Below are 23829 nucleotides of genomic sequence, written 5' to 3' on the forward strand. Positions count from 1 at the left end.
GCGAAAGCTTGAATTTTGTGTGTGTGTTTGTGTTTGTTTGTGTGTCTATCGACCTGCCAGCGCTTTTGTTCGGTAAGTCACCTCATCTTTGTTTTTATATATAATTTTTCCCACGTGGAATGTTTCCTTCCATTATAACAAAAATAATCAATTATTGATAATATAATATAAACAGATAGATAAAAAAATCTACTCGGCAAGTGGCAGCAGGGGAAAACACACACACACACACACACACACACACACACACACACATGAAGGATTTAACTTTTACAAGCTTTCGGAGTCAGTGGCTCCTTCTTCTGTCAGCAGAGTTGAAGGGGAAGGAAGGGGGTTGAAGGAAAAGGACTGGAGAGGTTACGGGAAAGAGGTACAGTTCAGAAAAGTCGCCCAGAACCCTGGGTCAGGGTAGACTTTTCTCAGCTGTACCCCTTTCTCTAAACCTCTCCAGTCCTTTTCCTTCCCCTCCAACTCTTCTGCCAGGAAGAGGAGCCACTGGCCCTGAAAACTTGTAAAAGTTAAACCCTTTGTGTGTGTGTGTGTGTGTGTGTGTGTGTGTGTGTGTGTGTGTGTGTGTGTGTGTGGGCGCGCGCGTTTTCCGCTGCCGCTGCTTGGTAAGTAGATTTTTTTTATCCATCCATTTATATTATATTCTACATGTATAGTATCACATGGGTATTATAAATTATTTGGAAAAAATCAAAAAGTGTATCCTCTATAGTTTCTGAGTAAACAAGTCGTTTGTCTGAGAATTTTTTTTTTCAGAAATCGCAATCACAAATAAATTTAAATTGAAACTTGCATTGTAATAGAAACAACAGTTAAAATATTGTGGAACTGTAGGCTTCATTATCTTCTACATTGTCTGAATGCAGCCTCTTCAAAGATCTTTCCTTCTTTTACACTTTTTTGGCTTTTAGCTCAGCTTTGTCGATTCGCTACCTGTCCGGTTCCTTTCATATGGCTCACATATTCCAACCAGTCTTAACCCCAACTCCTCCAAGAATTTGTGTACCAGGCTTACCATCATTAAATGTGATGACACTATTGTACACAACAGAACTCAATATATGGAACCCTACACATTTTTAGGTACTCATGTCCAAACTACATTATTGAGCGACTAATTCACATTTTGTGTTCCCTATTAGATATTTCTTCAATAGACATGGATTTACCAAATCTGAAACTAGTAAACTCAGGTAAGGGTTCCTGTGGGTAAACTTAACTGAAGTTACAGCTGATTCAGCTTTTTTATATTTATATCAGTCACCTGAATGAAAGTTGTGGATCGAGTTGTCTTCTGTTGATATTTTATGGAAAAGGTTGTCTACACCCTCTCTTTCATACCATACAGGATATTTTTGTTGTTCCTTATTTCTTGACTGTAGTATACGGATAGGTGATTGTTGGTATTGCTTAGCAGACAACACTTAATCGTCTTGCTGTCACACTGGGGTGTCTTCAACAGCTCCTATTTCCTCCATTATACCGGGAATGTCACATGCACAGCATAGACAAGAGTCACAACTGCTATGCCAGTCCTACCAACTTACGCAGCAAGGTTTCCACTAGCATGTAAATCATGCCACAGCGTTCCAGACCTTACTGTTTTTGAGATATTCATTTTTGACTGAGCAATTGTTTATGAAATCGTAAAATTGTTCTCCACAAGTAATTAAATTAAATTAAGTATACTTCTAATTAAACACACCAAATTAACCAGAAAAGTCCAAATAATGTTTCTGCAGAAAAAAAAAATTAAAGTTTCTGGACAAAATGGTCATTTATACCCCCATTAAAACTAATTGTGTATAGTCATTCCCCTGTAGCTCTTTTTGGACAGTTACTTCTTGGTAATTTACTATCATTATTGTTTCCATCGATTTTTCATCAATAGTGTAGTCAAATAGTAGTGCATTCCTTCATCTATTTGTGCGCGATATGTTACATTGATTTATGTTCAGGGTCAACTGCCTGTCCCTGTACTGATTGTTGATCCTCTGCAGATCTTCCCTTAATTTGATAGAATTTTTTGGCATTGTGAACTTCTTGTAGATAACATCATCACTTATGAACAGCCTCGCGGAGCTTCCAATGTTATCCACTAGATAGTTTCTGTATGGTATAAACGTATCACATATACTAAACGCATCTTTTATGGTTTGTGAAAGTCGATGACGTTGGGCTGCTATGGAATGTTTACACACATTGCCAACTTTATCTGTGTACAATGTTGTGCACTCTAGAAATAAGTAGCATAGTGAAAATATTGCTGTGCGTGGTGGATGTAGTAGTGGTGGTGGTGGTGGTGGTGGTGGTGGTGGTGGTGGTGGTAAAATAATAATAACAATCATAATAATTATAATTGTGTAGTTAGTACATGAGATACTCTTGAAATCATGAATTTATCAGTTTAGTCCTGCTAAGACCAATACAGAACAATATATTAAGTTCTATGTACTATGCTATGAAATCCTGACCCCAGTTACCAAACAGGTCTGATAATTGGTAATATCATAGTTTGTTCATTTGATGACAGTGCAGTACGTTATCGGTTTCAGGCTTGGTGTACTGGAAACAGCAGAATGCACGCCAGGTGAGGCGTATTCGTTCGGGTGTGCTGGAGCGATACAGCTCCGTGCCGGAGGGAGAGAGCGGGGGCAGCAGTGGAGGCTCCGGGGCAGTCGGGGGACGGGCATCCCCGCCTCCGATGCCGTCGGCCGAGGGTGTGGCGTCGGGGTCGTCGTCGAGTGGTCCTCACCGCTACGCCAGCTTCGGCAGTGAGATTGTCTACCCGATTGCTGAGCAGTCGGATGAACATGCGACGAGTCTCGGTGCAGACACGGATGAGAATGGAGGGGCCGGAGGATCGCGGTCTCCGTTGCTTGTGCGCCACGAGAGCTTCAGTGTAAGGATTTCCATCTGCATCTATAGCTATCCTTGCACAATAGGCAGTACCTCATGTCGCGTCATTTATAAGGGAGTCTTTCCATTCCATTTACGTGTAAATTACAGGAAGGATGGTTGCTTCAATACCTTTGTGCACAGTGTAATTAGTCTTAATATTGTCTTCACAGCTCCTATGGGAGCGATATGTAGGGGGTCGTAGTACACACATCAAAAACGTTTTGCATCACCCCGATTCCCAGAACTCCTGAAGATAGATGTTGGCTGTGGGTATTGTATCACAGACACAGTCCCTTTGAGTGTTCAGAGATGTCACTAAACCCACGCAAAGATGTAAACAACCGTGCATGAGCAGCACCTATTAGACGATGGGGGTCGAACAGCTAATCAGTTCCAGTCATTTCACCAGGAAGGAGGTACGTGGCTCATGTTGTGTTTAGTTCAACTGTGCCTAGACGGTCAATACCACAGTTTGATCGCGTCCACATTGTTACTTTGTGCCAGGAAGGACTCTCAACAAGGGAAGTGTCCAGGTGTCTCGGAGTGAACCAAAGAGATGTTGTTCGGACTTGGAGGAGATAAAGAGAGACAGGAACTGTCGATGACGTGCCTCACTCAGCCTGCCCAAGGGCTACCACTGCAGTGGATGACCGCTACCTATGTATTATGGCTCAGAGGAATCCTGATAGCTATGCCACCTTGTTGAATAATGCTTTTCGTGCAGCCACAGGACGTCGTGTCACAACTCAAACTTTGCGCAGTAGGCTGCATAATGCGCAACTTCAGTCCCAACATCCATGGTGAGGTCCATCTTTGCAACCAAGACGCCATGTAGTGTGGTACAGATGGACCCAGCAACATGCCAAATGGACCACTCAGGATTGGCTTCACGTTCTCTTCACTGATGAGTGTCGCATATGCCTTCAACCAGACTATCGTCGGAAACTTGTTTGGAGGCAAACTGGTCAGGCTGAATGCCTTTGGCACACTGTCCAGCAAGGGCAAGAAGGTGGAGATTCCCTGCTGTTTTGGGGTGGCATTATATGGGGCCGATGTACGGTGCTGGTGGTCATGGAAAGTGCCGTAACAGCTGTACGATGCGTGAATGGCATTCTCCGACCGATAGCGCAACTGTATCGGCAGCATATTGGCGACGCATTCGTCTTCATGGATGACAATTCACGCCCTCATCATGCACATCTTGTGAATGATTTCCTTCAGGATAATGACATCGCTCGGCTAGAGTGGTCAGCATGATCTCCAGACATGAACCCTATCGAACAAGCCTGGGATAGATTGAAAAGGACTGTTTATGGATGGCATGACCCACCAACTACTCTGAGGGATGTATGCCGAATCGTCGTTGAGGAGTGGGACAATCTGGACCAACAGTGTCCTGATGGACTTGTGGGTAGTATGCCATGACGAATACAGGCATGCATCAGAGCAAGGACATGCTACTGGGTATTAGGGTTACCGGTGTGTACAGCAATATGGACCACCACCTCTGAACGTCTCACTGTACGGTGGTACAACATGCAATGTGTCGTTTTCATGAGCAATAAAAAGAGCGGAAATGATGTTTATGTTGATCTCTCTTCCAATTTTTTTGTACAGGTTCTGGAAGTCTCGGAATTGAGGTGACTCAAAACTTTTTTTAATGTGTGTATATTTCTAGATTCCTCATTTAATGTTCGTTCTTAGAACTTTGTTTATAAGTAAGCTTTTGTGGAATAGTTTGTGTTTATCTTCAATTGTGTGCTATTTTTAGATCTCTGTCACTCTCTCCCATAGTTCAGACAAATTCTATATCTCCTGTTAGCCATATTTGGTAGGAATCTCTCTCACACGAGCAATATGTTAGTATGGGTTGCAGGTGTGGTTTGTAAGCAATCTCCTTTTTAGACTGGTCCAAGAATTTACTGATGCCAGTTGTGACTCGTTGATATTGTAGTCATAAAAAACTGTGTTTCTCTGTCTTAGGCAGTTAGCAGGTATACTTACCAGAAAATTTAAAGCGGGTTACCAATCTCTGCAGAGTTGAAATATTACCAAAATCTGACTTAATATTAGTGACTCTCTCTTTTGATAGAACATCATCGCAGGCAATTGAATCACCTGCAAAAGATATGAGGTTACTGTGAAAGGTTTACAAAAGAAAAGGCACAAAACAACACCATGGGTATAATTGAAGTCTTTATTCAAAAGTAATCGCCATAGGCTTGAGCGTAACTATGCCACTGTTTCACAAGCCAATGGATATAAATGGAAGTAGCAGGGCGACATGTCTGAACTGTATGAAACGTGCTAGGCCCTCGGTGCTTAAGCTGCTCGCACTTGAACTTAGCCATTACATTTTTTGTGTAACGTTGGAGATGTGTGGATGTGCGTTAGTGTTATTGTGGAGCAGAATCACTCCCTCCGTGAGCTTCTGAGGCCGTTTCCTCGTGATAGACTTGGATAGGCTATGGAGTATCTCACTAAATGGTATACGTTAATGGTTTTCCATGTTTGATGAATTCAATGAGTATAAGACCTCGGATATTGAAAAAGGTGGTGAGCATCATCATGCCTGCTGAGGGCACAGCTTTGAACTTTTTGGGATGATGTGATGACACTACATTCTCATCCCTAGATGTCTCACTATTTTATCCCAAAGTGACATATGCAAATTTCAACCAGTTTGGTTGTTAAGACTTTAGTACCTTATACTGATATTGTCTCCCAGGTTGTTAATTGACAATATGAACAGCAAGTGACCCAACACAATTCTGTGAGGCACATACGAAGTTACTTCTACATTTGTCAGTGACACTCTCTCCAAGATAATATGCTGCAACCTTCCTACCAAGAAATCATGATACCTCATACCTCATGTGATTGTATTTTCGATAATAAGTGTATATGTGTTACTGGGACAATTACTTTTTACAAGTGAAGAAAAATTGCATCCACCTGATCCATTGCTTTCAGGAAGTCATGAGAAAAGTGCAAGCTGAGATTCACATGATCAGTGTATTTGGAGGTCATTCTGTTTGAGATACCTCAATATGTTTGAGCTCAGAATATGTCCTATGATTCTACTGCAAATGGATATCACAGATATTGGACAGTATTGTTGTGGATCACTTTCACTACATTTCTTGTAGATGGGTGTAACATGTGGTTTCTTCGGCTGTTGCGCACAGTTTTTTGTTAGAGGGTCTACAGTACATAATGATTGAAAGAGGCACTAACTTGGTCCAAAATTCTGTAGAGAACGTGGCAACGATTTGATTAAGCTGTGGAGCTTCGTCCAGTTCTAGCTATTTCAGCTGTTTCTCAGTGCTACAGGCAATCATCCCTGCAGTGGTGTGAGTATTAAAGTAGGGCAGCACTCCTGGGTCTTCCTTTGTAAATGGGCATTTGAAAACAATGTTCTGCATTACTACGTTTGCTTTCCAACCCTAAATGTAAACTGTTGCTATGTACAAACAGGATTTTGTGTGTCTGTCATTGTGTGTGTGTGTATAAGAATATAAACTTGCATCTAGAGTCGGGTAAAAGTTAATGGCTATGTGACAGTTCACACCTTGGAACTGATTTCCTCTAAGTGAAGCTTTCAGTGTCATGTACTAGCACCACTTTTGTTTGAGTCCAGCATTCCAAATAATAATGTGTACTGTGAAAATGATCTGTGAAGCATATAACTAGTTCTTTTTTTAACACCTTTGTTCAGCATGGCGACTTGTCAGTAAAATGTGGGATATTATGTTTACTGGAAAAATCATTGGGTTATGTAAGTGTGAAGTAAATGTTTAGAGTAATTTTTTTATTATTCCCTTTGAGATTCTGCTTTGGAGACAATCATTTTTGGAATCATGTAAGAAAGGGTCCAAAAGGGCTTTCAGTTGTTACAATGTTTGTTGCTCCATCGTGGTTACCTCTTGTGTGCCTACTGAGCTGGGGAATCTTCATTAGTGCTCTTGGCTTCACGGTTCCATGTCTGTTTCCCATTGCATGATTGAGTGTGTGACAGGAATATAAAGTTCACATGAGTATTTGTCACTTAACTGTGAATTCATCATTCGCACAAAAAATGTTTTTTTTTTTTTAATTTTATTTATAAAATAAATACAGATCTATATTTGACATGCATGTTTTGTTGGTAAGCTTGAAATACTCAGACTTCTATTCTTTTCTACTGATTTTAATGGAAAGTAGTACCTGATTGACTTTCTTGAAGTGTGATGCTTCAAGTGAACAATGATCGTAGTTTGAGGAGTGTCTGAAATATAACGTGTCATTCCTACCAAAAGGATAACAGTCGGCAGTGTTTTCCTGCAAGGACTATCATATATTTGAAGAGATTGTCATACAGTGATGCAGCATGGCACAATACAAAATGGCAATGGACGACAATAACAATTGAATTTCTGAGGTCAGAAAGATCTCGTAACTTGAAGAACTGTTGATAAACTAGTAAATCGTAGCTGAACTTGGACTAATTGCTGTGGCGTGGAGAAAAGAAGAAACTGAGCAATGGGAACTAGCATTGTAAAATTTACTTTTACTTACAACAAAATTGGTTCAGGGAAATTTGGAATTTCAACCTGGAAATATCAGGTAAATCTTTTCATGAAACAAAGTTGCCACCCCCATTGATTTTAGTGTTTCATTCTGCGTAACTGCACTGGTGCTTTTTAACCCATAAGTGCTGTCTTGATGCAGCCCACCATGAATCCCTCTCCTGAGCCAACCTCTTAATTTTGGAGTACCGTATTTACTCGTATCTAAGCCGCACTCGAATCTAAGCTGCACCTGTAAAATGAGACTCGAAATCAAGGAAGAAAAATTTTCCCGAATCTAAGCCGCACCTGAAATATGAGACTCGAAATTCAAGGGGAGAGGAAAGTTTTAGGGCCGCTTCTGCGAATCGAAACAAAGTTGGTCCATTGTAATATGAGACACAATTTAGGTCGAATGAATGACGATACAGCTACAGTAGTTTGGTTCGAGTCGTAAGCTTAGCAGTTAAGCTTTATCAGGTAGCCATTGCTATGCGTCAGGTGCTCCGTCCGTATTTATATGGGTAGCCTCCCTTTTTCACGTGCTTTGTCTGGGTTGAACTGACTGCTTATTTTTTCTTTGATCTGATAAGTGCCGTTCTCTTTGTTATAGGTGTTTATGTCACTCTAAGCTGAAAATGCAGTACTGTACTGTGTCATGCATTGTTTGTCGCATTCTGATAATGTGTGTTTACGACCTGTCGCTGCTCGCGGCATGGCTTGCTTTTGTGCACGCTACCGCCGCTTACAATTAAAAAACAAAAGAGAGGAATCATCTCATTAGCGAAACAATGGCAAGAGACTGCTATTTGTTGTGACTTACACTGCTGCTTTCTTCGATAATGATCAGCAAGAACCAAATAATAGACTGTATATGATAGAAGATGTTCTGAACGAGAATTTAGCGAAAATTTTTCTCCGTTTGAAAATCTTCGCAGACGCCGCTTTAGTACATTACATTCTGCACAGAAATTAGAGTCATCTTAGATTTAAAAATCTAGTCAATTGGCGTGCTTCATTTCTGACTGTACCACTATCAGGCATAAGAATAATACGAATATAAACATGACATGATATGTATATTCTTCCACGTTAGCTGTTGACTCACTCTAGTTTCGGAGTTTATTAGGCAGACAGGATTTAAATGAGATAGCAGCAAACACGAAAGAATACATGGCAAAATGTTTATATTCGTATTATTCTTATGGTGAAGAGAATACTGCATGTGATTCACAATGCATAAAGGTTCCTATTAGCAACCATCTCTTCTCACAGGTAGGAAAATATTCAAAACTTAGAGTTGGCCATATTGACAAACATCCCAAACAGTCTTGCCAGTCGGATTGTCGTAGTACATTGAAATGCTGTTACATTCGAAGATGAACAATACGGAATTTGTATTTACTTCGTTGGATAATGTATGAAAACGCAGTGGTCGAAACTCAGGGTGGAGAAAAAAGCTCATCTTCCACCTTTTTTTAAATTTATTTACTGACGCAGAGGTTTTGGCGCCAGTATTTATCTTTGTGCCTGCAAAGCATGCCTGTGTAGCACTACGTATATTCGATGGCGGCACCTACCAACATTTTTCAGAACTTCCGCTTACTTTGCACTCGATTTTAAGCTGCAGACGGGTTTTTGGATTACAAAAACTGGAAAAAAAGTGCGGCTTAGATTCGAGTAAATACGGTAGTTCTTGCAACCAACTTCCTCCACTTCTAGTCGGGTACGTTCTCACCCTCGTCTTCCTCTACAGCTTTTTCTCTGTACAGCTCCCCTTTTGAACCCCGAAAGTCCTCTCACATATCCTATCATCCCGGCTCTTCTCGTCAACGTTCCTCTCCGCACTGATTTTGTGGAGAGCCTCCTAATTTCTTATCATATACTGGGTAGTTAAAATTAAAGTGCAGATCCAGTGTGGGCTGTAATTATCATACGGTTGGTATGCTACTAGGTTAATGTGGAACCAATTTACGCTGGAGAAGAATTATTTCCAGTTGTGGCCACCAGGTGCAGATGTGGTACTGTACGCTTTTTATATGACTGTGAAATCTGCACTCTCATTTGACAAACCGTAATGTGAGTGAACAGTACGGCTACCGAGAAGAAAGAATGTGCGCTGTTAGTGAAACTGTTTTATGCGAACGGCTGATATTACAGTGCCGTATTGAGAGAGTATCGGCAACTGAAAGGTGTGAGGAGAAGCCCTGTGTCATTAAATGGTTTAAAGAAGTTGATAATGAAATTCGAAAATGCAGGTAAGCTCGATGTGGAATCTGGAAGAGGAAGAGGTCTTCTCCTGCTGTTGCTGTAACTGACCGTGCAGCACATGCCTCGGGTAGTGCTAGTGCACGTGCAGTGTTGCGAGAATTGTCCGTCCCGTGGTCAGGAGTATGGAAAGTTTTGCAGTCTTATTTTATACTGGTACCTGTACGAGATGCAGGTGGTGTAGCAACTGAAACCTCGTGATCCCCAGCAACAGTCTGAATTTGCTCTTTGGTTGCTGACACACATTGAAGTTGATGGCATGTGGCTGGACAGTATTCTGTGGAGTGACGAGGCACATTTTACAGTACACAGTGCAGTGAATACACAGAATTGCTGAATTTGGGGTACTGTTAAACTACATGTTGTGTGCAAATTGCAATTGCGCTCACTGTATATGACTGTGTGGTGTGGATTCACAAGCACCTTTATTCTCGGTCCATTCTTCTTTGAAGACAATACGCCCAGAGAGCCTGTCAGGTGTACTGTGACATCTGCACATTATCGAGACATCCTTGTGCGGCGTGTGGTTCCTACTTTGGAAGAGCGCAACTGTGTGGAGACCACTGTTTTTGTGTAAGATGGGCAACACCCCGTGTCACTCGTCCAGTGAAAGGTCTGATTAATGCAACCTCCCGCAAATGTATTATCTCCAGAGGTTTTCCAGATGTGTGGGCTGCAAGATCACCCGATCGAAACCCTTGTAACTTTTTGCTCTGGGGGTATCTAAAAGCACCCGTTTACCAGTGACACGTTTGGTCCCTATGTGATCTGAAGGCCTGTATAAAGGGACACATTGCTCAGATTCCACTGGAACTGCTGCGAGGAACAGTTGATTGTGTGTTTTTTACTGATGCAGCATTTCGTCGATGTCTCCGATGCTCGTATTGAACGTATTATGGAAGTGGCTATTAACAATAAAATAAACATTATGCCTTTCTCACTTCTTTGACTTTTTTTCTGCCCATGTCCCATTTCTAGTTTATTACATATGGAAACAGATGTATCTGCCTTCTTGTATTCGCAGCCCCAGGTTTGCACTTGGCAGCCAAAATTGGAACTAATTTTTTCTAGCATAAGTCAGTTCTGCATTAACACTTTGGAATACCTACTAAATTTTGCTGCCGTACGATAATTACAGCCCACATTGGACCACTATAAGTAGCTGCACTTTAATTATAACCACACAGTAAGTCTATCTAATTTTCGACATCCTATAGCATCACATATCAGATACTTTGTTTCTCTTCTTTTTCAGTTTTCCTCGAACCGTATGAATGAAAAATAAATAAAAGTTGTCAAGTTGCTCCTTTTTTATAGTGCTGATTTTAAATGTCTAATATATGCAGAGGTATTTTAATTAAATTAAACTGTCTTGCCATCTGCCTGCAGAGTGTGACGGACCATAGTTCTCGGGCAGCAGGTACTAACAGTGCTGCAGACAGTGGCGTGTCCAGCAACCACCGAATACCGGGGCGCACGTTCCGCAAAAGGTTCGGAGCCTGCTCTTCGGCCGACGAGCTCCTGGACGGAGGAGATGACGAAGACGATTATGACGAAGATGAGGGCTTGCCAGGAGAATCGTGTGCCACGGACGAAGCCAGTGGGGATGAGGGGGACAACAACAGTGCTGCTGCTGACGGCAGCCCCGGCTACGTCAGCCCGTCACCTGTCGCTCGACGGAGGACCGAGTGTGCCAACTTCGCACTGATTGTCAGTGAGTATACTTGTCTTGTGTAGTGGTGAATGTTTTGAAGCTTTGTAGCAGTAGTGACTCTATCCTACCATTTCTCTTAGGAAGCTGTAAAGCTTAAAATATTTAAATGCCATGCCACTTTCACTACCTGAGCTCCGTAGACAGTACAGTATTCACTAGAATGGAAATACTCAATATTTTATTTTGCACCTCATTGTATCACTTACCTGTACATTGAAGTTGGCTTGTTATTTATCTACCACCCTATGCTCAGTAAGTATAAAATAACTTTCAGATGTGACATCATTAAGGCACGAGAGACATTTAAAATGTGTTTTTCTGGCCTGATTAAGAGCTGATTTTGTTTCATGTGTTTGTTTTCGAGATAATTGAGTGTAAGGAATAGGCTTTTGAGGTAACAAAAATTTTGCGATGTTTCAAATTTTGGTTTAGGTAACTCAGTAGAGAGATTTAGTTTGGCAAAGAGAACTTCCAGTTTTACATATCACAGTAATCTTTTGATGCCTATTATACTAAACTTTCACTGTTTCTTTTTTAAGTACATATTTTGGTTGGTATTTAATTGTGGTTTAGAAGTGAGCTGAAGAACAAACAAAGTAGAACACTTGCAGAATAAGCACTCAGATATTACAGTATTCAATTTAGGAGTAAAGGTGACAATTCACTGAATAGCAGACAAATTGAGTCATCAGTAGGCGTATAACCGGGACTAGAAAGCAGATTTACATGTAGGGTAAATGTTGTATCTGTAAAATAGTAATAATAGTAAAATCTAGTAGTAAGAGGAGCTTCATATTGGTTTGTGGCATGTGGTATGGTCAATTAGGTTCCACAGTAAATGAGATGAAATTTGAAAAAAGAAAAGAAAAAAAGCCAAATTGAACATTAGATAGTATACTGGTCTTTGTAAAGCCTATTTTACATGATCTGGCAGCTGTCTAGAAGGAACAGTTTCAAAATAAGCTGCAGCGGTGATTACACATTTATATGGCCGCTGTTGTGTGTGGCAGAGTATGGCATGGCACAGCACAGTTGGCTGTAGCTGCCCTCACTTCACTTCTTCACAGCCTTTGGCACAGTTCTAGTGAAATGGAATGTGGAAAGATGCTGTCTTGAATTGTAGTTCATCACCATTAAAAAAGGAGTGGATTAAACAGAATATGTTTGATTCATTAATTCAATACATATGATTACTTTAAAAAGAAATGAACATGGGGTGTTTCGTGTATTATTTAGAAAGCTCTCCTGTGACTACGAGAAATCCTTCTATTTAGTTTGGGTAAATAGAGGGGTTTTGATAATAATACAAGGAATGTAATAACAGATATATTCTTGACATAATGTGGATTGCAAATTGGCAGTTTCCTAAAATATAATTTTTGCAAATGTTATTACTATTTCATTTAATGTAAACACCTTGTCAAAAATGATAGAGTAAAAAGTTTTTAGTTCATTGGATAACTTGCTTAACATGAAATGGGGCAAGTGTTATCCTAAAATGTGTGTAACAGAAAAAAAAATTGTCAACTAAATTTCAAGATTTTAGTCAGATTATAGAATCATAAGTCCTAGTTCATTTTACTGTGAGAGACAGCAGACCAACGACTGATGCTCACATTACTCCATTTCAAGTTCAGTGATGTACAGGGTACGCACTTTTTGGCAGCAAGGAGTAAGCTGTGTGTTCTGTAAGCCACACTTCTTCACAAACTGCTACTGTACTGTCAATGATGCAAGAGCATCCTACCTTTCGTATGAGCATTCTCTTGTTGCCACTTAGTGAGTAGATTTTTTACCTATACAATTACTGATATTGTTAATAGTTGCTTGATCATGAAAGTTTGGTACAAAGGTTGTATGAGACAGATTCATTAACAGAAAAGTGCTACTCATGGTGTACTTGTCCAACCTTGTGGAAATGAATTTGGCTGCACGCTGACATGAATAAAACGTTCACCCAATATTGCATGCAGTGAATAATAGAGGGAAGACAATTTCTCCATGTCTTCCAAAATCTGGATATGTTAAACAAGTTTTCACCAAGATAAGGTAAACACGGTGTCACTACTTCCTGTCCAGTATTACAAATTTTATTGACTTATGGCCTTGGGTACACTGAAGAAGAATTTTCAGTTTTTGTTGCAGATTTCACTGTTATAGTATTTTTTCTATTGGTATCTGCCAAACAATGTCTTCAGTATCGTAGATAAAATATTATGAACAGCCACTTTGCAGTAAAAAGTTACGAGCTGATGGATAAATTTATGTAGTTACACTTCAGTGTCTTCCATGAAGTCTTTGATGTCTGAAGTTATGTGTTTTCTGCTGGAATCACTCTTATCATCTGATTCTGAACTGTTTTTAGTTTCTATATGTTTCCTTTTCTTTAGCATTTTGATCATTTTTAAAGGTCTTTCAAGTCGGGATGACTATAGAGTGTCATCTTTGATGTACCATATTGCTTTGTGGCTCTGCAGTCATGCTACTTGTCATAATATTAGGTGTTGCCTTTTGTGATAATTCCATGGAATACGTACTTTTCTTTGCTACTTTTCCTCTGCCATTTGCAGACCATTGATGTTATATTATGCTCTGCAGAGACAGAGGTTACGTATGGCATAAGACTGTACTCTGGTATGCTCTTTGCCCAGAAAACACACACACACACACACACACACACACACACACACACACAAACACACACCTACGTACCTCCTCTCTCTCTCTCTCTCTCTCTCTCTCTCTCTCTCTCTCTCTCTCCCCCTAACTCATTAAGGAGCAGTTACCACTGAGATGATACGACATGCCATGCAACAATATGACACAGAAGCAACCTGGATTGGTAGAGTGAATAGAAACATAGTTGAAGTGACTTGACTGGTTCTTACTCAGACGACAGTGATAAAATACCGATACAATTCTCAGTCATGTCACATCGGGCAATACCGAATGCTGATTGCTAAAAGCAACTGTTGCCTAAAAAACAAATTGTTTTATCAAGATGAAGCAATTCTACATCAACCTCTGCTGGTAGTAAAACTTTCAGTTTTCATGTAAATAATTGAAAACCACTGTTTAGGGATTTGTGCTTGTTCCCTTCTGTGCAGTTTTTCTCATTCGATCACAGCTTGAAACTCAGCTGGTTTTCTTTTTGCTATTAAATAAAACACAGCAAATATTTTGAAAAGTTTGCAGTAAAAAAATGTAGTCGCTGGCTAGTTTATGTTTGGTGCATTTTAGGTTATACAATGTTCCATACTAAATGTAGCTAATATATCAAAATTGTTTTTAATACTAGGAGGAGGACTGTGCCTCTTTCCAGTCTAGAGTAAATACATGACATATTTGGAAGTTTTCCATGACAAGCCTGACAGCAGTGTTCCACATGTGAGGCTCTTGCAGCCTTCTGTGTCCAGTTACTTCTTGTATCCCTCCTGTGGGAACACAAATTTCGCAGAGATAACTATCGTGTCACGCGATGTTTATTGCAGTGTTTTGTGTCGCGTATCGTATCACGTCAGTGAGAACTGCAGCTAACAAATTATTGTGGGATGCTCGCTGTGAATCTAGTGGGACAAAAATATTTCAAAGGACATTAATTTTATCTACTACATTTCAGAAGGAACGACAAAGTGGCCCCCATAAAAAGGGTACAGTGTTCTCTTTGAAGCACTGTAGATACTGTAGAACAGGTATGAGGTCATCATGTAACTCTGCACTGCTGACATTAGTCACAGCACTGAAGTGCTGTCCACATACAAGTCGGTCATACGGAGCCAGTGCAGTAAGTTGGGTCGACTTAGAGATGTGACAGATTGTCTGAAAAGAGTTATTGTGTTTGGATGAGCTGATGTACACACGTGGATGAAGTTACTTAATTTTTTGGTGTATCAACATAGACTGTCTGATCTATCTATAAGGATTAGTGACCTACTGGCAGCCGTGTGACATAGGATTAGAACACTGGTTGTAAGAAGATCCTAACTGTCTGCTGTCAGTGAATGCAGGTCATTCTCAACCAGTTTCCGAGTGAATGTTGTGAAAGCAACTGCATGCAATGGACGTACGGAGTGGGTTGCTTCACAAAAGGCCATTACTCTCAGCGGCATGTAAACATGTGTGCCTCCAGTGGGCCAAACAACACAGAAACTGGACAGTACCTGATTGGAGGCCTGGAATGTGGTTTAGCAAGTAGACAGTTGCCCCTTTCAAGTAATGCAATGTGGCAAGTGCAGCTATGGTCCAATGAGCTGTGTAACTTAGAGTCTTTGAAGGTTGTATTTCAGGCCAGCAGTGGTTCAGTGATGTTTTATGGGTGTTTTTTGTATTTTCAAGTGGGCCCATTCACTAAGGTTATTATGAACATGAACCAGGATTTTTATTTCAACATTTTTGGCGACAAAGTGTTGCCCTTCATTTCTACATCTGCACGGCGTGTATGCTGTGGACACCCATCTTCCCAAGATGCCAGCAGCTGTTCCCTGTTGGATGAACAGTCTATTGCACCTCAATTGGCCTGCCAAGTCACCTGATCGTAATCGCGTGGGAAATGACTGGGACTATTTGGAGCAACGGGTGAAATCAGGGGTCCTAACCCTCTGCGGGGTCCAGCCGTGAACAAGTGGTTTTAACTGAATGTGGCTTTCCTCCAGAAACTTGTGGACTCTTCTTCCTTGCTGTATTGATATTATTATAAAGGTTAATGACTGTGTTACACTGTATTAGTGTGACATCTCCTAGGAGTAATTAATTTTTTTTTTTTCGAGCGTGCTTAAAATAATCATAATATTGCAGCAGATACCTGCAGAATTTCAATAACGGGTGTTCTCACTCTTTAAATGAATGCTTTCACTATGTAGTCATATACAGGGTGTCCCATGGGGGAATAGTCAGCACTCAGTGATATGGCAGGAACGATCATTTGGAGCAAAAAACTTCATTTGGACATATGCCCTATTCGAAATGGTTTCAGAGATAGAACACATTTCATGTACATTGTTATTTATTTTCTGTATTATTCAACTCATTGTCAGCTTTACACATTTACAACAGTTAGTAGACATTACAACATGCATGTTACAAAGTATTAATTGAAAAATATGTGCTTTTAACACCTTCACCTCTCATTATTACGGTACATGACACGTTACAGCTATTGTACAGTTAAAAATAAACATTCGAATATCCCACCACCTAACTGAATGCATTTGTGCTCACTTGGAAGAACTTTATTGCTTATACGAGTGCTTATGCACATTCCCTAATGAGGGCAGCTGCATTCGTGATGCGACCGAGCAGTTAATCTCAGTTATTCGCCTTCTGTTTGTACCCTTCTGGCTTCATCCAACCCCCTAAACAAAATCTAATGGCTTAAGATCTGGGAATCTTGGTGGCCAGTTAATTGTGCTACTGTGGCAAGCCCACCGATTAGGGTAAATATGGTTGAGATGTTTGCTCAGATTTCTGGTCAAATGTGAAGGGGCTTTGTCATGCTGGAATTACATTTCAATCCATGTGGCCAAAGGAATGTCCTGAAGGTGTTTAACAAACGACTTTTCCAAAAAATGCTGATAATTCCATCCCATTATTCACTCTTCGAAAATGACTGGACCTATCAACATGTTACCAATCGTGTGTTCCGTCTCAGAAACTATTCAGAGTAGCCCATATGAAGTTTTTTTGCTTCAAATGAGCTTTATTGTCATATCCCTGAATAGTGACCATTCTTCCGGGGAAAACCTTCAGATAGCAGGCCTGTATTAGTGGACAGAAGTACTATTATCACTTTTCTCAACAGAGGGAAGTAGTGTACTGATGACAGCCAGAGAGTATCATATCAAATAAACACTTTACCCCAAATTTACATTTTTCACGCTTGATCACATTGTATTAATTTTTCCTTGGATACAACAATCAACCAATTTTCCTTTAGAATTTAACGCTTGTAAATTTCCCGAGTTTTGCCCCATAAATCAGGCTGTTCTTCCATTAAAGAAATTAACTGCTCAGTGTCAAGATAATAAGCTAAGTGTACATGTATGGCAAGAAATTACAATACAGAAAGTAATGAATCAATTGAACTACAAACTGTGGTTGTCTTAAAGACTGCTGTGCCATGCCTGAAAGAAGTTAAGTGACAGTGTTTACAAAGTTGCCACTATAATGCAGACACTTTAATGTGGCAGTTTTGGGGGGGGGGTTGAATTTTGGTTGCTTAAGGTACTGGCAGGGGTCGCGCCTGAGCTACCGTGTTGAAGACACTCAGCTTCAGCAAGCAATTGGACGGTAGCTGTTATCAAAAGCGAAGTGTGCTTCAGTTTGCAATGTGTTGTGCATTGCACATTGTTTTCTTTTCCTGCTTTGAAATTAGCTATGAGACTAATCTGGTCCATCAAGGGTTTGAAAACGAGTCCCACGACACCAGAAAGGATTGACAATCAGACAATCATTGTGACTGTACTTCAGTTTCACTTTTGCAGAAGTAGAAATGTAGCCTGCCAGCTTTGTGATAATGAGACGGACACATTCTCCAAACCTCTCCCCTCCCCACAGCTTTCCGGGTTCTCGTCCGTTTACATTCACCGACGGCTGCCACGTCGAAATGTCTGCATTATACTTCGCACGGCACAGTGCAAATGGCACAGCAGCTGTCAAATGCATCGGATTACCCAGTAGTTCTACAGCTGCCACGTGCCGTTCGGAGAGTGCAGTCCCATCCCGGGCCGATACGAAAGCCGGTGTAGGCGTTCCACACCACAGGTGTGTCAAGTTGCCATTTAGACAGCTGCTGGATTGATGTGTGACGATTCTAATTGTGTCAAAATATTTTTGTAGTTTTCTGGAATAGATTAGAAATGTAGTTTTATCATTGGGGTGCCTCATTATTATGAAAAACTTAGTTTTTGCCTGTGGATTCTGATCTCAGTTCCACACTAGTGTAGGGGTGGATTTCCCCCACAGGTGAAACTGTGTGCTGCCGGTGCAACCGCCAGGAGTGCATTAGTTGTACAGTGGCTCCTACACCCTGTGGCGTTTCTAAGGCTCCGTCCGATGCGGCCACGACCACCACTCGCGATGCCTCTTCCAGCCTCGTGGGGCTCGATTGGTTGTTCGATCACACCGACAGTGACACCGCCGGGCAAACGTCGCCACTGCCGGCATCTGCAGCCTCCGTCGGTAATGGTGGGTCAGACAGAAGGTTTACTGCTGTGCTATCCTAGTATCTGGCTAGGAATATTGGCTTCAAGTGTTTATTAAATCATAGAACTTACAAAGACTTATAGTATGATGGCATTTTTCAGAATTAAATGGGTAGTACAGTTTCAAGACATGTGGAAAAGTTGTGCGTAGTATTACAATACAGAAGTACAGCAAGTCAATTCTTCCTAGATCTTGGATTTTAGTATATCGAGGCACTCATCGCATTTGTAAGTTCACAAATTGACAGGTGAAAAAGTCTTAGCTAGACGCTGTGGCCGAGTGGTTCTGGGCACTTCAGTCTGGAACCGCGCGACCGCTACGGTCGTAGGTTCAAATCCTGCCTCGGGCGATGATGTGTGTGATGTCCTTAGGTTAGTTAGGTTTAAGTAGTTCTGACTTCTAGGGGACTGATGACCTCAGATGTTAAGTCCCATAGTGCTCAGAGCCATTTGAACCATTTTGAAAAAGTTTTATGTGGAATTACAACACAGAAGTACAGCAAGTCAACTTTTGCTGGTTCTGTGATCTTAGTATCTCAAGGTATTCATCACAACTGTCGGTTCACAAATTAACACATTTCTTATGGCTCTACACTCGTCATTTACAACTGTGCGTTGTATTTAAGTGAATTCTAAGTTAAGTTTTACAGACACATATGTATGTTCTTGACCTTCTGTATTGTTCCATTGGTTCCACACACAAAACCAAACAGTGATATTCATTATTTGGTAATTTGTCTGTGGAGTTGGAGAAGTTATCAATCGGTAATTGTTTCTTTCTGATTCTAAAATTGTTTGTACTGCCCACAGAAAGGTTATAATAATGATGATAAAAGTTTTCCCTAATCTTATTGTTCCTGTTAACTAAATTTTGATTTTAAATGTGCCCAAAGTTGCCAAAAGGACATCGTGTACAAGTAGGTAAGTAACTTAGGAACACACACTCTGAAAGACACTTTACAGTACTTGAAGTACTGTACTTTGAGTACAGCCAAAATTTTCTCCCTTTCACGTTCCATTCACAAATGGTGCATGGGATAAGTGTCCGTGGTAAAAGTTGAAATTAGCTCAAATTTCTCTCATTTTACCATTGTGGTGTTTTTGTGAGATGTATGTGGGGGGAAGTAATACGTTGTCGGAATCTCCTTGAAATAATTTTTCTCAGAATTTTAATGCTGAAACTGTCCATAATGGCCAACACCTCTCTTTTTAGAGTGTGGGTGAACATCTCTATTCTTATGATATTCTTCTATTCTCTCTATTAACTGTACCTGAACACTGTTCATACCATTGGCCCAGTAAGGGTTTTGTAAGCTACTTCGTTTATCAAAGAATTACATTTTGCGGGGATTCTACCAATGAATCTATTTTTCCTACAATTGTTTTTGTATGGACATGCAACTGAGATATCTGTGGACACCTACTACCAGACATTTAATGGATGTGACTGCTTCCAGTGATTGTTCTGCAGTCATGTAATCATACAGTAATGGCTGTTGTGGCCTATTTATGCATGACTGCTACTCCCTGCATCCCTCAGCAGGTTTTCCTATAATTTTTTGCTGGCAGGAATTTTCTACATACTGTGGCACCATTAGCGAAAGCCTCACAAAGACACTGACATTATCTGCAGGATCATTCATAGGAGGGCTATCCAGAAAGTAAGTTCTGTTAAGTTCAAGGAGTACTCCCTTTATGACCCAAAAGTAGAGGTTTATTTGGGACGTGTGTGTTTTTTCGATGCTTGCAGTTCGACATTGCTTTGATATGACATTGAAAATAAAATTTTTTATGTGCAGGGGGAAAAAAAAATAATAAACTGACGACACTTTAAAGGCTTACTTAGTGAGCTCTTGTGATGCCAGTCCAGTGATTGCCTTTTTGTCTCCATCCTGCGTTTCATCTGTCATTACAATGTGATTGAGAAATTGCCTCCTTCTGCATTGTACTGGATTGGAAACATTAATGTGGTCGCCGAACTCTTTCTTTTGTGAATGTCAGTCATAAGCATTGGGAGCACAAAATTTGTGCTCGTTAGTCACAAGTCCATGCAACAATGTCCTTAATATCTTAGAGAAACTGGCTGATAATTCTGTAATTGTGAACTGACAAATTTCACTTCTGTCATTAACCTTTACTATAAGTTCGTTTGTCACAGGGATGATCTTCCACTTCTTCGCCCATTATGGATATTTGTCAGGCCTTCTTTGCTCAAAAGACACCATTCACTCTGTATACTGCACAAAGTTCACTATGTACGAGTACAGCTTTCATGTTTTTCGCACTCAGAAAACAGGTTGCTGCAGATAATTCATAATCAGAGGTTTTTCAGTGACAGCTGTCATTTTGATTTACAGTTACAATGCAAACAACAGTTTGATAACCTTTCCACAGCAATGCCAGATTTGTACTAAGCCTGGTGACATAAATATGCTAAAATCACTCTGATACCCCCCACTGCTCCACACACAAGACTGAATCAGAACTTACTGTCAGAACATTTAACTTCATAGGTAGAACAATGACAGAATTGTGTGTTTCAATAATGTACTCTTTTTTTTTTTTGTGCCATGGGTAGTGGAGGTCACTTTTATACCTTGTTTCATTTGTATGAATACTACTGTTTCCAATTGTGATTGCTTGTAGAGGACAACTAGCACCAGTAGTGAAAGTACAATATTAGTCATGTATTGCCTGAGCCACTCTTGTGCCGGAGCACAGTTCTCAGTGTCCAACAAACAAACTGCACTGTTTGCACTTTCTTTATTTGGCTCACATTTTATATGCACCATACATTTATTTCTGCCAACTGCTGGTAATTTCCGTCACTGTGGCAGCATTGTCGAGTATCGATTCACTTGCTCAGAAACGCTTTCTGCGTTGCTTCTTGTGCTACGAGCAGCTCGTGATGAAGTAGCAATGAATATGTATTTTGAGTTTTTCACAGATTTGGGGCCATTTAAGTTAACAGTCCTGAGGGATAGGTTCTAAAGGAGGTAACAGTGATTATGATATATTTATAAACAAACAATGCTAGTTACCTAAGAAAGGAGAAAACATTTGTAGAGTTAAATTTTGTGTGAGCTGTAAAGGGCATAGGATTCATTTATTTTAAAATTTTAAGGATTCGGAGGTGGCAAATTTTATTTAATGTTTTTATTTGGGACGTGTGTGTTTTTTCGATGCTTGCAGTTCGACATTGCTTTGATGTGACATTGAAAATAAAATTTTTTATAGTACTGTGAAATTGATGTGCAAGATAACATTTTTTTCCCTGTTTCCAAACAACTGACAGCTCTCTTAAGTTTTTTGTACACCATTCACATCAATATCGCTACTTTTGTGTTGTCAAGATCCACACACCACTGCTCTGAGAAACACGATTGTTCATTCAAGGTTGCAGACTTTGCACACTGTCTAGAGCCCATTTGTATTTTGGAGTATGAAGCATTACTCCCCAAAAAATGCTTGCACCTGACTGGCTGACACAATAACGACCCATTTTGCTTGTAGACTCTTCCCACATTATACGTTAATTTTAAATTTATAGGCCTTATGTAAATTATTAAGAACAAAATTGGAAATGTTCAAATAATCATTCAATAATTTTTCTCAAGGAAAGGAGGGAAGGATGTTGATAGTCCACTCAAATATTGCTAAAAACAGCTGATATTGATTTATGTGTAAAATAGAAGTCAGAAGTTTCTCAGGTACAATATTTATGAGAATTGTTTGTAATTTTTGAACTTAAAATGTAAATAAGTTTGTTTAAATTGTGTACTACAAACAAAATGAGTTGTGCAAAACTCAGTTTGTGTAACAAAGCTGCTGTAACTCAGGTTAAGTAAAAAATGCGTAAGATGCTAAATTATCAGCAGGGAAGTTCATTTCAAATTTGAGATGATTTGGTTAAGAGATTCTTTGATAGCCTAATTCAGTTTCAATTGCTGTAACTTGTTTGCTGCACAGTTTTTTTTTTGTTAACCTTCCTTAGGTTCAGATTAAAAAACACTTTAAACAAAGAAACGAATTTAACATTTGGTAAAATTTCTTTTATAGCATTCACTTATATATGGATGTGACGGTATTCTACTGAAAAATATTAAATGTAAAATTTTAGTTGAAAGATTTAAACGTTTGTTTTGAAGAATAATTTTGTGCAACAGAAAAGGAGTTTCATGTAATAGCTGTACTGTCATAGTGTTAATGAGGAATAATTTCATTAACATCCGCAAGACATATATGATCACATAAATCATATTGACATTGGTGCAGAGTAAGAGAATGTCGGGTAACTGACTCGTTCTTGAGTTATTCGGTATGTTCTCCAAAGCCTAAGTGTGCCTTGTGTTATGTAACAGACTTCACCACATTATAATTGGCTGATCTTGTGCATGCCACTCCACAAAAGTTTGCTGTGAGTAGCCCATGTGAGATCAGTCCTAAATGAATTGTGTGTCGTGTCATGTTACATCCTGTTTATAACAAATACTTGATACAATTTTGCATGAATTAAAAAAAAAGTGGAATATCTGAGAAAGTGTGTGGGCAAAATTTGCAAATGGATAAGCTTGTTTGTTCTGTGCTGTGAATTGTGTACAATTTAAAATATTGCTGGATTTACCAGTACCTCTTTTAAACATCTGTGGCCAAAAAAGTATTTTAGAATACTGGGGGGAAAGATCTTAAGAGCCCTATTACTTACTCACTTACTTACTTACTCCCTGACTCCTTGGTGCTACAGCCCATATAGGGCCTTAGCCTCTCTGATGATCACAGCCCAATTCTGACGATTTTCTGCTCGTTTCCTCCATCTCCTGACTCCAATGTTTGGCTGGCTCTGAGCACTATGGGACTTGGAGGTCATCAATCCCCTATAACTTAGAACTGCTGTAAACCTAACTAACCTAAGGACATCACACACATCCATGCCCGAGGCAAGATTCGAACCTGCAACCGTAGTGTTCTCGCGGTTCCAGACTGTAGCACCTACTCCAATGTTTCCCAGATAATTTTCCACATGCTCCAGCCATCGTTTCAGGGGTCTCCCTTTGCACGTTTTGCCACCTGGATTTCCTGTGTTAACCTTTTTGACAGCTTTATCCTCTGACATTCACTCTACATGGCCCAGCCATCTCAATCTGTTACACTTAATTTCAGTCACCTAGTCAGGATTTCTATACAGTTATTC

The 23829-nt window shown here is 40.1% G+C and overlaps 1 protein-coding gene across 1 annotated transcript in view; it reads left to right on the forward strand.

The window, feature by feature from the left end:
- Positions 1–23829, forward strand: part of LOC126424585 (pecanex-like protein 1) — a 273094-nt gene that overhangs the window by 56752 nt on the left and 192513 nt on the right. The window contains exons 7-9 of the mRNA XM_050087327.1: positions 2565–2911; positions 11115–11439; positions 18400–18621. Of these exons, the coding sequence (XP_049943284.1) occupies positions 2565–2911; positions 11115–11439; positions 18400–18621 (894 nt within the window). The remainder of the gene's footprint in view (positions 1–2564; positions 2912–11114; positions 11440–18399; positions 18622–23829) is intronic.

The sequence above is a fragment of the Schistocerca serialis genome, chromosome 10 (assembly GCF_023864345.2).
Source record: "Schistocerca serialis cubense isolate TAMUIC-IGC-003099 chromosome 10, iqSchSeri2.2, whole genome shotgun sequence".
Classification (NCBI taxonomy): domain Eukaryota; kingdom Metazoa; phylum Arthropoda; class Insecta; order Orthoptera; family Acrididae; genus Schistocerca; species Schistocerca serialis.